We start from the raw sequence: 12,657 nt of genomic DNA, 5'->3' as shown, positions 1-12,657 counted from the left end.
GGGAGACCCTCTTGTCCAAATTTGGTCATATGCTGGATGGTGGTGGTGTACACCTTTAATCCCAGCACTCAGGAGGCAGAGGCAGGCGGATCTCTGTGAGTTTGAGGCCAGCCTGGTCTTTAGAGTGAGTTCCAGGACAGTCAACTCAACACTGAGAATCTGTCTTGAAAAACGAAAACAAAAAACAAATTTGTACATGTTATGAAGACATGGGTGAATTTGGGGGCACAGTTTTACCCACAACAGTTTCTCCCTTCTCACTGAACACACAGAGTCCCTCAATTCTATCATCAGGACACATGCTGTTCTTTGCTCCTGCGTCAGGATGCCAGCTCTCACGTCACCTGTCCTGTCCTGTCCTCTAAGCCTCAGGTGTTTCTGATGCATCTTCAGGCCTTCTTCAACCACACGGAAAAGGTTGCAGGATCAAGATGAAACCAGGATGATTCTTTCTAGGGACCCACCTGTTGCTTGTGGTTCCATAGATGCATCTTGGACTCAAAGAAACTTTGGAGTCCAAGGACCCTAACAGAGGATGCAGACAGGCTCAAGGGATGCCTATCATGATTCGAGGGCATAGGCACGAGCCTCTTCTGACTTTGGGAGGTTCCCCGAAGGTCTTGGTAAGGCAGGGCCTCTGTGCTCATTCTCCAAGCCTGGATGCTCTCACAAACTGGTTCAGCTACTGGCAAAGATCCAGCTGATCTGGGAGCCAGAGACACTAGAAGTCTGCGGTGTTCAGGATCTTACAGCAGTAGGCAGCTGGGATTTGAACCTCTATGCCTGGCTAGGTGGCCCCCAGAAAGTAGCAGAGACAGCTTGGCTTCTCTCTTCCACACTTCCATATGCAGGTCACCACAGGTGGCCATGTCCCCTTGGATCCAACTGTGTGCTTCTGACCCACCAATTCTGCAGTGCTTGGAGGACTCCAGCAAGTCCATCAGAATGATCCTATAAGACCTTTGAGAGTGCAGCTCACATACTGGAGTCTCATCAGCTCTGGGTGCCAGGCTTCTGTGGGTGGAGGGGCAGTGACTCTAGTCAAGGACAGAAGGAGATCGTGTCTAGACTAGCTTCTCCATCTTGTTTTTCTCTTTTCAAACACCCAGATAAGCCTGACCCACCTACTGCAGGGCACACTGTCAAGCTCGGCATGCCCCACTGCCCATCCTGCCTGCCTGGGAGGCGGTGAACTTGCACTCACTGGTCAATTCATATCAGTCCCAATGAAAGACATGTGTGGCCACAACATGCACCTCTGGAGTAGAAATGTTGCACTCTATGCCCACATCCTGAGGAAGAAAGATAAATGGGACCCTGGGGAGCCCCGAGGGGAGACAGAGTGAAGCGCCTATCTGTTAGCACGTTTGCCCTCAGCTCTCCTGGTTGCAGAAGCCGATGTTTGGGACCAGAGATCTCTGTGACTCTGAGATGCTGTGGCTGCTGTTCCTCACCCTCCCCGGTCTGGGGAGCACAGTACCTGTGACTCCTGGTGAGTCCTAACCTTGAGCCCTTCTGCTGTCCCTGGCTCAGATTCCTGCTCCAGATCCCCTGGGGTTATGTCAGACTGTCAGTTTGCCAGGAATCTCATTGACTCCTGAGACGTGGAAACCTCTGCCTGGTGTCTGATGTTCCTACTTGCTTCCCCAGACCTCGGTTCAGGACAGGAGTTGGTTGGCATCGTTGGGGGCTGCCCTGTCTCAGTCAGTCGGTTCCCATGGCAGGTCAGCTTGAGGTTCTACAGTATGGAGTACAGAAAATGGGAACACATCTGTGGGGGCTCACTCATCCATCCTCAGTGGGTGCTGACTGCTGCCCACTGTGTGCAGCCGTGAGTAGGGTGACCCCTTCCCTTGGCTGGGAACAGATGAACATTGGGGGCGGGTGGTACTTTGTGGGCAGGATTCCTGGTGGGAGACAGGATTTCTGAGACCTTCTGACCCCTATGTATGTTCTGAGGTTAATTTCCCTGCCATTCAGCCTCTCTGAGGGGTTCATTGTCCTATCTCCCAGGAAAGAACTGGAGGCTTGTGGCTTTAGGGTCCAAGCTGGACAGCTGAGGCTCTATGAAAACGACCAGCTGAAAAAAGTGGCCAGGATCATCCGCCACCCCAAGTTCAGTGAGAAGCTGTCTGCTGTGGGGGGTGCAGACATTGCTCTGCTGAAACTGGACACCCCAGTTGTGCTGTCTGAGCATGTCCACCCTGTCTCCCTCCCTGCTGCTTCCCAGAAGGTCTCTTCAAAGAAGACCTGCTGGGTGACTGGCTGGGGTGACATCGAAAACAACAGTGGGTATCGGGGAGACCTCATGTCCACGGTTAGAACTGGTGGGAAGAGGCAGCAGCCCCCAGCTTTGGTTTTCAATGACTTTTCTCCACAGTGCCGCTGCCTCCACCCTACCACCTGAGGGAAGTGGCAGTCCCCATTGTGGAAAACAATGACTGTGAGCAGAAGTACCGGGCCAATTCTTCTTGGAACAGCAACACCAGGATTATCAAAGATGACATGCTTTGTGCTGGAACGCAGGGCCGGGACTCCTGCCAGGTGAGGGCCCAACTGTCCTCTCCTCTCTCTCCTTTCCTGGCCCAGGACACTGGGACCCATTCACCCTGGCATCATGGGATGCCTGGAATGCTGATTCCTGTCTTTTCATACAGCAAGACTCCGGGGGCCCCTTGGTGTGCAGGTGGAACTGCTCCTGGGTCCAGGTGGGTGTGGTCAGCTGGGGCAGAGGCTGTGGACTTCCTGATTTCCCTGGTGTATACACCCGAGTGATGAGCTACGTGTCCTGGATCCATCGCTATGTCCCCACGTTCCCAGAACCCTCGATGGGGCCAGATGGGGTTCATACAACGCAAGAAACCCTAACAACTCTTGATGACCCCGTCACTCCTCCTGCTGGGCCAGCCTCACCCTGTTAAACCTCCCTATTCCATGGTAGTACAACTCCCTGTGCACCTGGTCTAAAGTTTCTGCTGTCCCTTAGCTCTGGGAGGGAGGAGCTAAACCCACATCTCTCAGAAGTAGTTGGGCAGCCCATACCTCCTCCTTCCCCTGTTTCCCATTAAATGGTGGATTGTCTAAATGCTGTCTGTTTGAATTTGAGCTTTGTACGAGGGTGAGGCATCTTCCATTAGTGCCTCTGAGCCCTTGGTGCTGTGAAGAAGAAGTGCCCACAGTCACTAAGTTAGTCCGCACTACTCTGTAGAGTCCAGCCCTCCAATGTGGGTGGTTGGGGACAGTATAGCCTCGTTATAGGACAGGCTGCAACTTTGCAGCTAGGGTTGGACGTAGGGGTGCTATGGGGAACACGTCAGTGATCAGCAGTGAGGGGTGTTCTCAGAGCTCACACAGGTCACAACACAGGGCTCCAGGAGACCTGAAGTCCTGGGCCTGGGTGGAGTACAGAAGCCTCGTCTATCCCAGTAGCTATGAACTTGTCATCTGAGGCCCAACACAGGGCCTCATGGTGGTGACAGTCACGCCCCAGGCAAGTTTGCTTCCACTTGCCCGTATCAGATGCAGGCCCAGTGAGGAGCTTTTCACCCTCCCTGGTCACCTACGTATTATAACACACCCAAGTCCAACAACCTTTAGCCAGATAGGCCATCATGTCCTGTTTCCTATTCTGCTGGGTACTCCCTGTTTCCACCTGGGGTGCTCATGAGACTGAGACACCCTCTCTTGACTCTGGGAACATGGCTGGAGGTATCACCATTCCCAGGCAGATTCACCACCCCTGGACATGGTGTTTTTCTCGAGATGGGATCATACGGAGCTCTCACTGGCCTTCGCTGGACTGCCTAGTTAACTATAACCTTGAATTTCTGATCTTCCTGCCTTTGCCTCTATAGCGCTGGCCATCACAGATTTACACCATACCCAGTTTATACAGGGTTAGGGGTGGGACCTAGGGCTTCATGCTTACTAGGCAAGTACTACTAACTGAGCTACATCCTTGGCTATGTTTTCTTTGTAAACATCTTATTTTAAGATGAAGGAAACTGGGTTGCTTAGGAGACAAAATGATGTCTTTGTCATGAGCCAAAGAACAAAAGTATTTTCAAAATTTAGGTGCACATATTCTCATTCTTCTTTGACTGAGCTCCCAAGGTCCAGTTGAAGAGTGGGAGGAGTGAGAATATGAGCAAAGAGGTCAAGACCATGATGGGTTCACCCACTGAAACAGTTTACCTGAGCTAATGGGAGTTCACCAACTCTAGCCGGACTGGGAAGGAACAAACATAGGACCAAACTAGTCCCTCTGAATGTGGGTAACAGTTGTATGGCTGGGGCAGACTGAGGGGCCACTGGCAGTGGCACTAAGATTCATTCCTACTGCATGTACTGGCTTTTGGGGAACCCATTCTCTTTGGATGGATTCCTTGCTCAGCCTAGATATGGTAGGGAGGGCCTTGGACCTTCCCCGAAGCAATGTGCCTTGCCCTCTCTGAAGATTGGATGGAGGTGGGGTGGGAGAGTGTGTGGAGAGAATGGAAGGAGGGGAGGGAGTGGGAACTTGGATTGGTATGCATAATGAAAAATGATAGTTTGCTTTCTTTTTTTTTTTAAATTTAGGTGCACATGGTTGCTTTGGAAAAAACAAAACAAAAAAAAAAACCCAAAAAACCAAACAAATCCAAGCATCCATGACGCTACATTCTCACTGCCAAGGTTACATTCTGTGACCCCAGGGCAGGGTGACTCTCCTAAACATGTCATCAGCAATTATGTTTGTTCCAATATTTGTAAAGAGAAATTGCTTTCTTTCATTACAACTCAGAACATGAGTCACAGCACTTTGTCAACGGATTCATGCAAACCACCCTTCTCCCCCATGGGTCCTGCAATGAATGGTCTCTGGAGGCATTGTCTTGTCAGCTAGGAAACCTCAATCATTGGTTTAGTTTCTCTTTGTGCCTGTGTGGGGAACAAAACAAATGCAGTAGGTTGGCCAAATTTAAATGAATAGCACGCCATAGAGTCTCAAAAGGCCAGAACCAGACATTGCCAAGACTTTCTGGAGGAAGGGGGTGTACCAGAAACCTCGATGAATTAAGTAATTCAATGAGACCATGTGTGTTGGCTCATACCTATAATCCTAGGATTCAAGAAACACAGTCAGGAAGGTTGTGGTGAGTCAAGGCTAACCTGGGCTACAGAGATCCTGCCTCAAAACAATAATGACCCTGAAGCCAAGTAAATCAACCAGGTTCCTCTCCTCATGGGGACCTAGTGTGCAATGGTTGCCAAGAGCAGCCTCTTTGGGAACGTGTACAGCCGGGTTACCTATATGGGTCGCCCCAAGGAACTTCCAGACAGTTGTCCTGTGGATATTAACATCTCTGATCTCAATGTTCTACCCAGGCTGGGCTCCTGGCAGCTGCCTTTGGGAAGCCCCAGGGCACAGTAGTCAGGGTTCACACTGGCCAGCTCACTGTGTCCATCTGGACAAAACTAGACTAAGGAACATGTGACTGAGGTCCTGTGTAGAGCCAAATTCAGGTTCCCTGGCCACCGGAAGGTACATTCTTCAAAGAAGCGGGATTTTCATCAAGTTTAATGCAAATGAATTTGACGACATGGTAGCAGAGAAGTACCTCTTCTCCCATAGCGGTGGGGTAGAAGATGTTCCTGGTTGTGGTCCCTGGACAAGGGGCAGCCCACTCATGCCTGAGGGCTTCCACTGTATCGTCCTGCAACCCACCAAATCACGTTCGGTAATAAATCTCACATTGTATGTGAGAAAACAAACAACAAACAAACAAAGAGATGACAACAAGACAAGCCCTATTGTAGCAAGAGAGGCCTCCAAGATAAAATCCAGGACCATATGCCTGTGGCAGATCTGCTAGGTGGCATTAAAAACTGGAGACAGCTGGACAGATGTGCAGCCATCTGGACAAAACAAGATGAACTCACAAACCTCACACAATGCAAATATAAAGTTCAGATGCATTAAAATTCTCTTATTTTTCTTTCTCAAACTGGGTCTGCTGTGGAACGTGCTCCCTGCGCTCCCTGCAGCCCCATGATCCCAGAGCACATCTGCTAATACAGGAGCACTGCAGGGCACCAGTAGGTGACGAGGCCTAAGAATACAGGTTCTAGTCTTCCGAGACTCCCTGCAGACTCCCCAGATCTGCATCACCTGATGTAAGCCGAGTTTTAGTAGGATTCCAACAACTCCAGGGCTGTGGGGAGAGCTCAGCTGGAGAGCACTTGCTAAGGATACTCAGGGTGCTCAGGAAAACATAGCCCCCAAACCAGACAAATGATAGGAAACCCAAGGCAGGGCTCAGCTCTGGTCAAGTGGCCTTGGCAATATTATTGGCCTTGTCCCTGGGGCCTCGGTGGAGGTCACCAGCTAAGAGTGTCCCTTCCCTGGAGAGACTTAAACAATGTCGACCCCCTCCTCAAAAGTATGATTCCGCTAAAGCTCACCCTGGGGGAACCAGTTAGTTTTACTGGGCTTACTTAGAACACAGGTGAGGGGTTATGGAAGCGTGGATAACTCCAAAGCTACTTTACTGGAAAGTTCACCCAGTACGGGGATGATGGCTCTGCACTGACAACGCTTTTCTCTGATTAGCCTCCTTGAGCCCCTGTACTCTCTACTTCCCACATCCAGAGGGCATTTGCCATTAGTGCAGAGTTGCGTTAACATGGCTGTCTACTTTCATTTCTGGTGCTCTAATAAAACATCCTGGCAAAGAAATGTTGGGTAGAAGGGTTTATTTGGCTCACAACTACAGGTCACAATCTGTTATTGAAGGGAAGCAAAGGCAGGAAGGAGAATAAAAATATGGATCATAGTTCGACCCCTTGCTCTCAGCTAGCTCGCTCCTGAATAGTGCTACTCACAATGGGGTGGCTCTTCCTGCATCAGTTAACAACCAAGACAGTACCACACAGACACGCCCACAGGCCAACCTGAGCTAGATACTTCTTCCTTAGGACTCTCTTCCAGGTGACTCTAGGCTGTGTCACTGTGGAAGTCTGAGTAAGAATGACCCCTATAGGCTCACAGATTTGAGGGCTTGGTCACCAGGGAGTGGCTCTGTTTGAAAAGATTAGGAGTGCAGTGGAGGCCTCTTGTTTGTTTCCTGGCTATTCCAGAAATAATCACACAGAGACTATATTATTTAAATCACTGCTTGGCCCATTAGCTCTAGCTTCTTATTGGATAACTCTTACATCTTAATTTAACCCATCTCTATTAACCTGTGCATCACCACGAGGTCATGGACTACCAGCAAAGTTTCAGCATGTCTGTCTCTGGCGGCAGCTCCATGGCTTCTCTCTGGCTTGGCCTCCTGTCTCCCAGCATTCCATTTAGTTTTCCCCACCTGACTCTGTTCCCCTATAGCTCTGCTATAGGCCCAAAGTGGTTCCTTTATTAACCAATGATATTCACAGCATACAGAGGGGAATCCCACATCAAGGAGGTGTCACTGGGGATGGGCTTTGAAGTTTCAGAAAGTCCACTCCAAGCTCAGAGCCTCTTTCTTCCTGAAGAGTCTAAGAATAAGAATATAAAAATGTAGATTGCAGAAATAAGAATGTAGAAATAAAGAAATACAAGTTGTAAGCCTAGGAGAGTGAGAGCAGCTGTCAGCAGCTTTCTCAGTAGCCTAATGATTAGCTATTAACAGCGGGTTACTCTGCTTTACAACCCAGAGCTCTATTTGCAAGGCTGAAGCGGCCTTTTGCAAACTTAGGGTCACTCTGCAAACTGACGATCAGCTTTTAGATACTCGGACCAGAAATTGATGTGAGTTAACTTTTAAATGATGGGATGTACATGACTTTTTGGTTTTATATTGTCCCATACCCTTCCCTGCCATGCAACACTGGCAGCGTCGGGGAGGTGCAGAGCCTTGGTAAACACATCAGGGAATGCCAGGGAAAAACAATGGACTAAATACAAACACAAGCTTAACTGAAAAACTCTGCTAATGAAAACTGCAAAGGAGGGCAATTTGTATCTGAGTTTTACCTTGAGGTTGTAAAAATTCCTTTATTATTGCCTAATCCTTATTATAAAAGGGAAGGCTCAAAAGCTGTCCTTTGCCACAGCCTTACAAGCCCCAACTCAGGCTGTGGTCTCAGCTAGCTGATAAGCTTTTTATGCCCCATGGAGATTTTTTTTAATTTTTCATTTTTTTTCCTAGAATAAAGTTTGCTTCTGGTTTACTAGATTCGGTGGTCTGTCCCCATCCTTGCGTGATCCTCGTGGATCCAACACTTCCTGCTGCCTGTGGATCTGGATCTGGATCTGGACCTCTTAACTACTCTAGGACCATGTCTACCTGTGTACTGCAATGGTCTCCGCCATGATGACAATGGACTAAACCTTTGAAAAAGCATGACCTAGTTAAATGTTTTCATTTATAAGAGTTGCTATGGCCATGGTTTCTCTTCACAGTAACAGAACACCGACTAAGTCAGTCACATTGACAGAACTAACCAGCACAATCCACCCCTTGTCAACTTGATGCACAAACAAGTCATTTAAGCGGTAACTTCCCATTCCTTGTCTCCAAAGTCCCATCTGTTAAGATGATATCAAATAAGTCCAACTCCAAAAAGACCCCAGACTCTCAACTATGAGAACCTATGAAATTAAAAAAAAAGTTATAGATTTAGTTTTTCTTATCCCTAATGGGAAGAACTGGGGCATAAAGAAAACCACGCCAGCTCTTCTTCCTCTTCCTCTTCCTCTTCCTCTTCTCTCTCTTCCCCTCTCCCCAGCCCCTGCCCTCTCTCTCTGTCTCTCTCTCTGGTGTGTCTCCCTCTATATCTCTATGTCTGTCTCTCTGCCGCTCTGTATCTCTCTCTCTTCCCACGAGGTTTCTCTGCACTCCTTTTCTCTCTCTCCTCTCTTCCTCCCCTCGCCTCATAAAGAAACCCTTCAGGTGAAAAAGAAAAGAAAAAAGAAAATCACACCAAGGTAAAACTAAAATTCATCAGCATAAATCCAAATCCTGTAGTTCAATTTCTGACATGTGGGACCCACGCACAATCCTCTGGGCTCCAAAGGTCTCGTGAAGCCCCACTTCTCTGTTTCCTTCAACGTGGAGCTCCTCCCTTAGCCCAGCTCCATTCCACACCAGCAGTGCTCCTTGACAGACAGTCCGCGGTCCTGGTATTTTCGATACATGGAGTCTCTGCTGCAACTGAGGCTTTTTCTTCCTAAAAGCAATGTCTTTTCAGCATCCTTTGCAGAAATTCGACCCTGCCTCAAGGTGTCAAGCCTCAGCTGCTTTCCATCCCTCTTCATCCTTGCATTTTCATGCCCTCAAAACCAGGACCATCAGAACGATGCTTATGGTATCACCAAGTTTAATCAGCTCAGCATGTAGCCTGGTCCCCTCGAGTCAGCTTCTGTGTGCTAAACCTGAGGAAACACATTCCTATTGTCCCAATGAAACATGGGAAATTTTACTTCAGTGGTTCTGTGCTCTGGGACAATTACAGCTGTTTCTTCAGCCTCAGGAATGGATCTAAAGACCCTTTGGATTTCTGCTCTTCCCCCCCCCCCTTTTTTTAAAAGATTTATTTATTATATACAGTATTCTCAGTATTCTGTCTACAGGCCAGAAGAGGGCACCAGATCTCATTACAGATGGTTGTGAGCCACCATGTGGTTGCTCAGGACCTTTGGAAGAGCAGGCAGTGCTCTTAACCGCTGAGTCATCTCTCCAGCCCCTCTGCTCCCCTTTTGAGGAAATGTCAACAGGCAAAAACTGATAATAGTGATGGCCTCTTGCAACCAGCCAAGAGAATCTGATGAAGATGATTTGTTCAGAGGATCATGTCTCACCGCTAAAAAGGAGACCTAACTTTGCTTAACCATGTCCGCTACGGCCCTCACTTCTATCTTATCAGTCAGGTGACCCTGGCACAGGTACCAATGCTGAAGCATAAACAAAGTCATCAAGATGTCATCAAGGCGTTTCCTGCCCGGATCTGATGCCCAAGTTGACTTTTTACTGCCACTGGACATGTTAATGGTGTTTGAGAAAGCCAGGATTTACTCCATCTGGGTCACCTTTGTCCAGTTTAGATATAAACTCATCCTCTTGCCTAAGGGTGTGAAAACTGTCTGTCTTGCTTCCATCTGAGATATACTTCTGTGTCTCCAGAAACACTGTGCCACAGGCAATCTGAACACACTCGCCTGTTTTTGGGGTCTCACAGACACCTTGGTGGTGGTTCTCATTCGAGAAGACCTGGTGTTTCCGGGGCCAAGGTGAGTCGCCTGCTTGGCTCTAAATCACTTCCGACAGCCCCTGTGGAGGAGACAGTGAGTGTCCTGATCCTCCTATGTTGACAGCAGGGACGCTGTAGGGAGCCAGTTACTGACAAATTCTCAGCCGAGGTCTAGAATTATTTGGCATCTTTGTTTTGGCTGGATTATACAGGGAAGGGCAGCTGGGGAAGGGGCATGCCAGCCCCTGGGCTGAAGAAGTTTAGAGTAGGGGTGGGGTATGCCAGCCAGGAGGGCCCTGTATCAGATAGGGACTGAGGGATGCAGGGAGAGCCTAGTGACCATGTCCTCTTTGAAATGTTTAATAGGCACCTCAGCCATTTGTCCCAGGTTTGAGACCTAACACATACATGCAGACAAAGCATCCATATATATAACATTTTAAAAATATAAGTAAATAACTGGACGGTGGTGGTGCACACCTTTAATCCCAGCAATTGGGAGGCTAGCCTGGTCTATGTAGAAAGTCCAGGACAGCCAGAACTGCTACACAGAGAAACCCTGTCTCGAAAAAACCAAGTAAATAAATAAATAAACAAACAAATAAATAAATTTAAAATTTAAAAGTAGGGCATGGTTAGAAATAAGTTCTGGGAGTTGGAGAGTGGTTAAAAGCACTGGTTGCGGGGGCTGGAGAGATGGCTCAGTGGTTAAGAGCATTGCCTGCTCTTCCAAAGGTCCTGAGTTCAATTCCCAGCAACCACATGGTGGTTCACAACCACCTGTAATGAGATCTGGTGCCCTCTTCTGGCCTGCGGGCATATATGTGTATACATAATAAATAAATTAATTAAAAAAAAACAACACATTGTGAACAAGCTTTAACTTGTAGGAGTTTCATTTAAAAAAAAAAAGCACTGGTTGCTTTTTCAAGAGTCCTGAGTTCGATTCCCAGTGCCCACATGGTGCTCACAACCATCATGCCCTCTTCTAGTGTGCAGGAATACATAATAAATAAATCAATTTTAAACAAAACTGCTTTAAAAAGAAAGAAAGAAGTTCTGGGTCTCAGAGAAAGAGATCACCACTCCAACTGAAGACTCTGGACCAGACAAACTTAACACTTGGTCAATGGGGTGTCCTCAGAAGGGCAAACACATGGAAACAGGAAGTAAGCACATTTGTGGTCTGTAAGTTAATAGATTCCAATGATTTTTACAGATTTGTCACGGGATGCTAGTTCTGACTCAGGTGGACAAAGAGGCTGTTCTGGGGGCTACAGCTAGTCCAAGATAAGTCAACTAGCTTCTGCAGCTGCAACATTCCGGCTTCTCCATGTCATTGTAACTGTAACCAGTCACTTGGTTTTTCTAGAATTCTCATTAACAGTGTCTTGATCAGGCAGACCTCCAACTTATCAGAACAGGAGCCCTCTTGGTGGGAGAAAAAGGCCCTATTATGCCTTTGTTTTAAGCTGCCAGGCTTTCGCCTCAGGTCAGGAGAGTGTTAAGAAGTTGGGCTTTTGTCATCTTAGAAGTTTGCTTCTTTTAAAGTTTATTTTTATTATTTTTAGGTGTGTGTGTGTGTGTGTGTGGTCTCTGTATAGATTTACAGAGCTAGAGTTACAGGTGATCCTGAGCTGTGCATATGAATGCTGGGAACGGACATCAGGTCCTCTACAAGAGCGGTAAGTGCTCTTAACAGGTGAGCCTTCTCTCCAGCCTCCTTGCTGTCTTACTGCTAGTGCTGCTCCCCTCCCTGTCATTCCATCAGGGATCTAGCTAACTGCTAATCCTCCAGTTTAACCTTTCACATCTTTCAGAAGCACTTTGCCCAGTGCTAAGATTATCACTAATACATTCTCCTTGTCCCTAGGGCTGGGATGCAGTAGGACACAAAAGAAAAACAAGATTTTGCCTTCCCACTACTCCTGGGTAGACCCTGCTCTGAGACCCTGGTGCCCAGTGCTGTTCCCCTGTCCCAGCTTCTGCCCAACATCCCTTCTTGCAACAAAGCCCTGGGTAGCCACATCCTTCTAACAGCATCCCTGAGACCAGAACCTGGTCACGACCCTCTGGTTGGTCAGTCTGTGGCTCCTGTGCTAACAGATGTACCCCACTGCTGTATGGCTGCAGGCTGTTTCTGATCCTATCACTAGGTGTGGCAATGGTCTGGCTGTTGTTATGATAACCATCTAAGCGTTTCCCGCCAGGCTCTGATGCCCCTATTGTCTTTTTACTGATGTCGGACTTGCTAATAGTGTTTGAGAAAGCCAGGGTTCAGGGTTCAAGTTTGAGGTAGCTATGGGTCACCTTTGTCCAGTTTAGCATATAAACCCTTCCTCCTGCTCAGGGGTATGGGAATCATCTGTCTTGCTTCTTTGTGAGAAATACCTCTGCTACTGAATTCCCAGGAACATGTGTCCTGGGCAGTTCTGGGCACAC

General features: G+C 48.0%; 1 protein-coding gene and 1 non-coding gene across 2 annotated transcripts; both read left to right on the top strand.

The window, feature by feature from the left end:
• The first annotated feature begins 1,382 nt into the window (after window positions 1-1,382).
• On the top strand, window positions 1,383-3,073 carry LOC142859514 (mastin-like). The gene is made up of 5 exons (XM_075989682.1): window positions 1,383-1,492; window positions 1,651-1,831; window positions 2,014-2,288; window positions 2,381-2,544; window positions 2,658-3,073. The coding sequence occupies exons 1-5, from the start codon at window positions 1,399-1,401 to the stop codon at window positions 2,919-2,921; spliced, it is 978 nt and encodes a 325-aa protein (XP_075845797.1). The 5' UTR covers window positions 1,383-1,398; the 3' UTR covers window positions 2,922-3,073.
• Window positions 3,074-5,189: 2,116 nt separating this feature from the next.
• Window positions 5,190-5,324, top strand: LOC142832035 (small nucleolar RNA SNORA70). The gene has a single exon (XR_012907128.1). It is a non-coding gene; the product is annotated as a small nucleolar RNA SNORA70 (small nucleolar RNA).
• The last annotated feature ends 7,333 nt before the right edge of the window (window positions 5,325-12,657 follow it).

This window comes from Microtus pennsylvanicus, chromosome 11, assembly GCF_037038515.1.
Source record: "Microtus pennsylvanicus isolate mMicPen1 chromosome 11, mMicPen1.hap1, whole genome shotgun sequence".
Taxonomy (NCBI): Eukaryota; Metazoa; Chordata; class Mammalia; order Rodentia; family Cricetidae; genus Microtus; species Microtus pennsylvanicus.
Note: the sequence above shows the minus strand (reverse complement) of the source record. Positions and strands in the feature narration are given on the sequence as shown.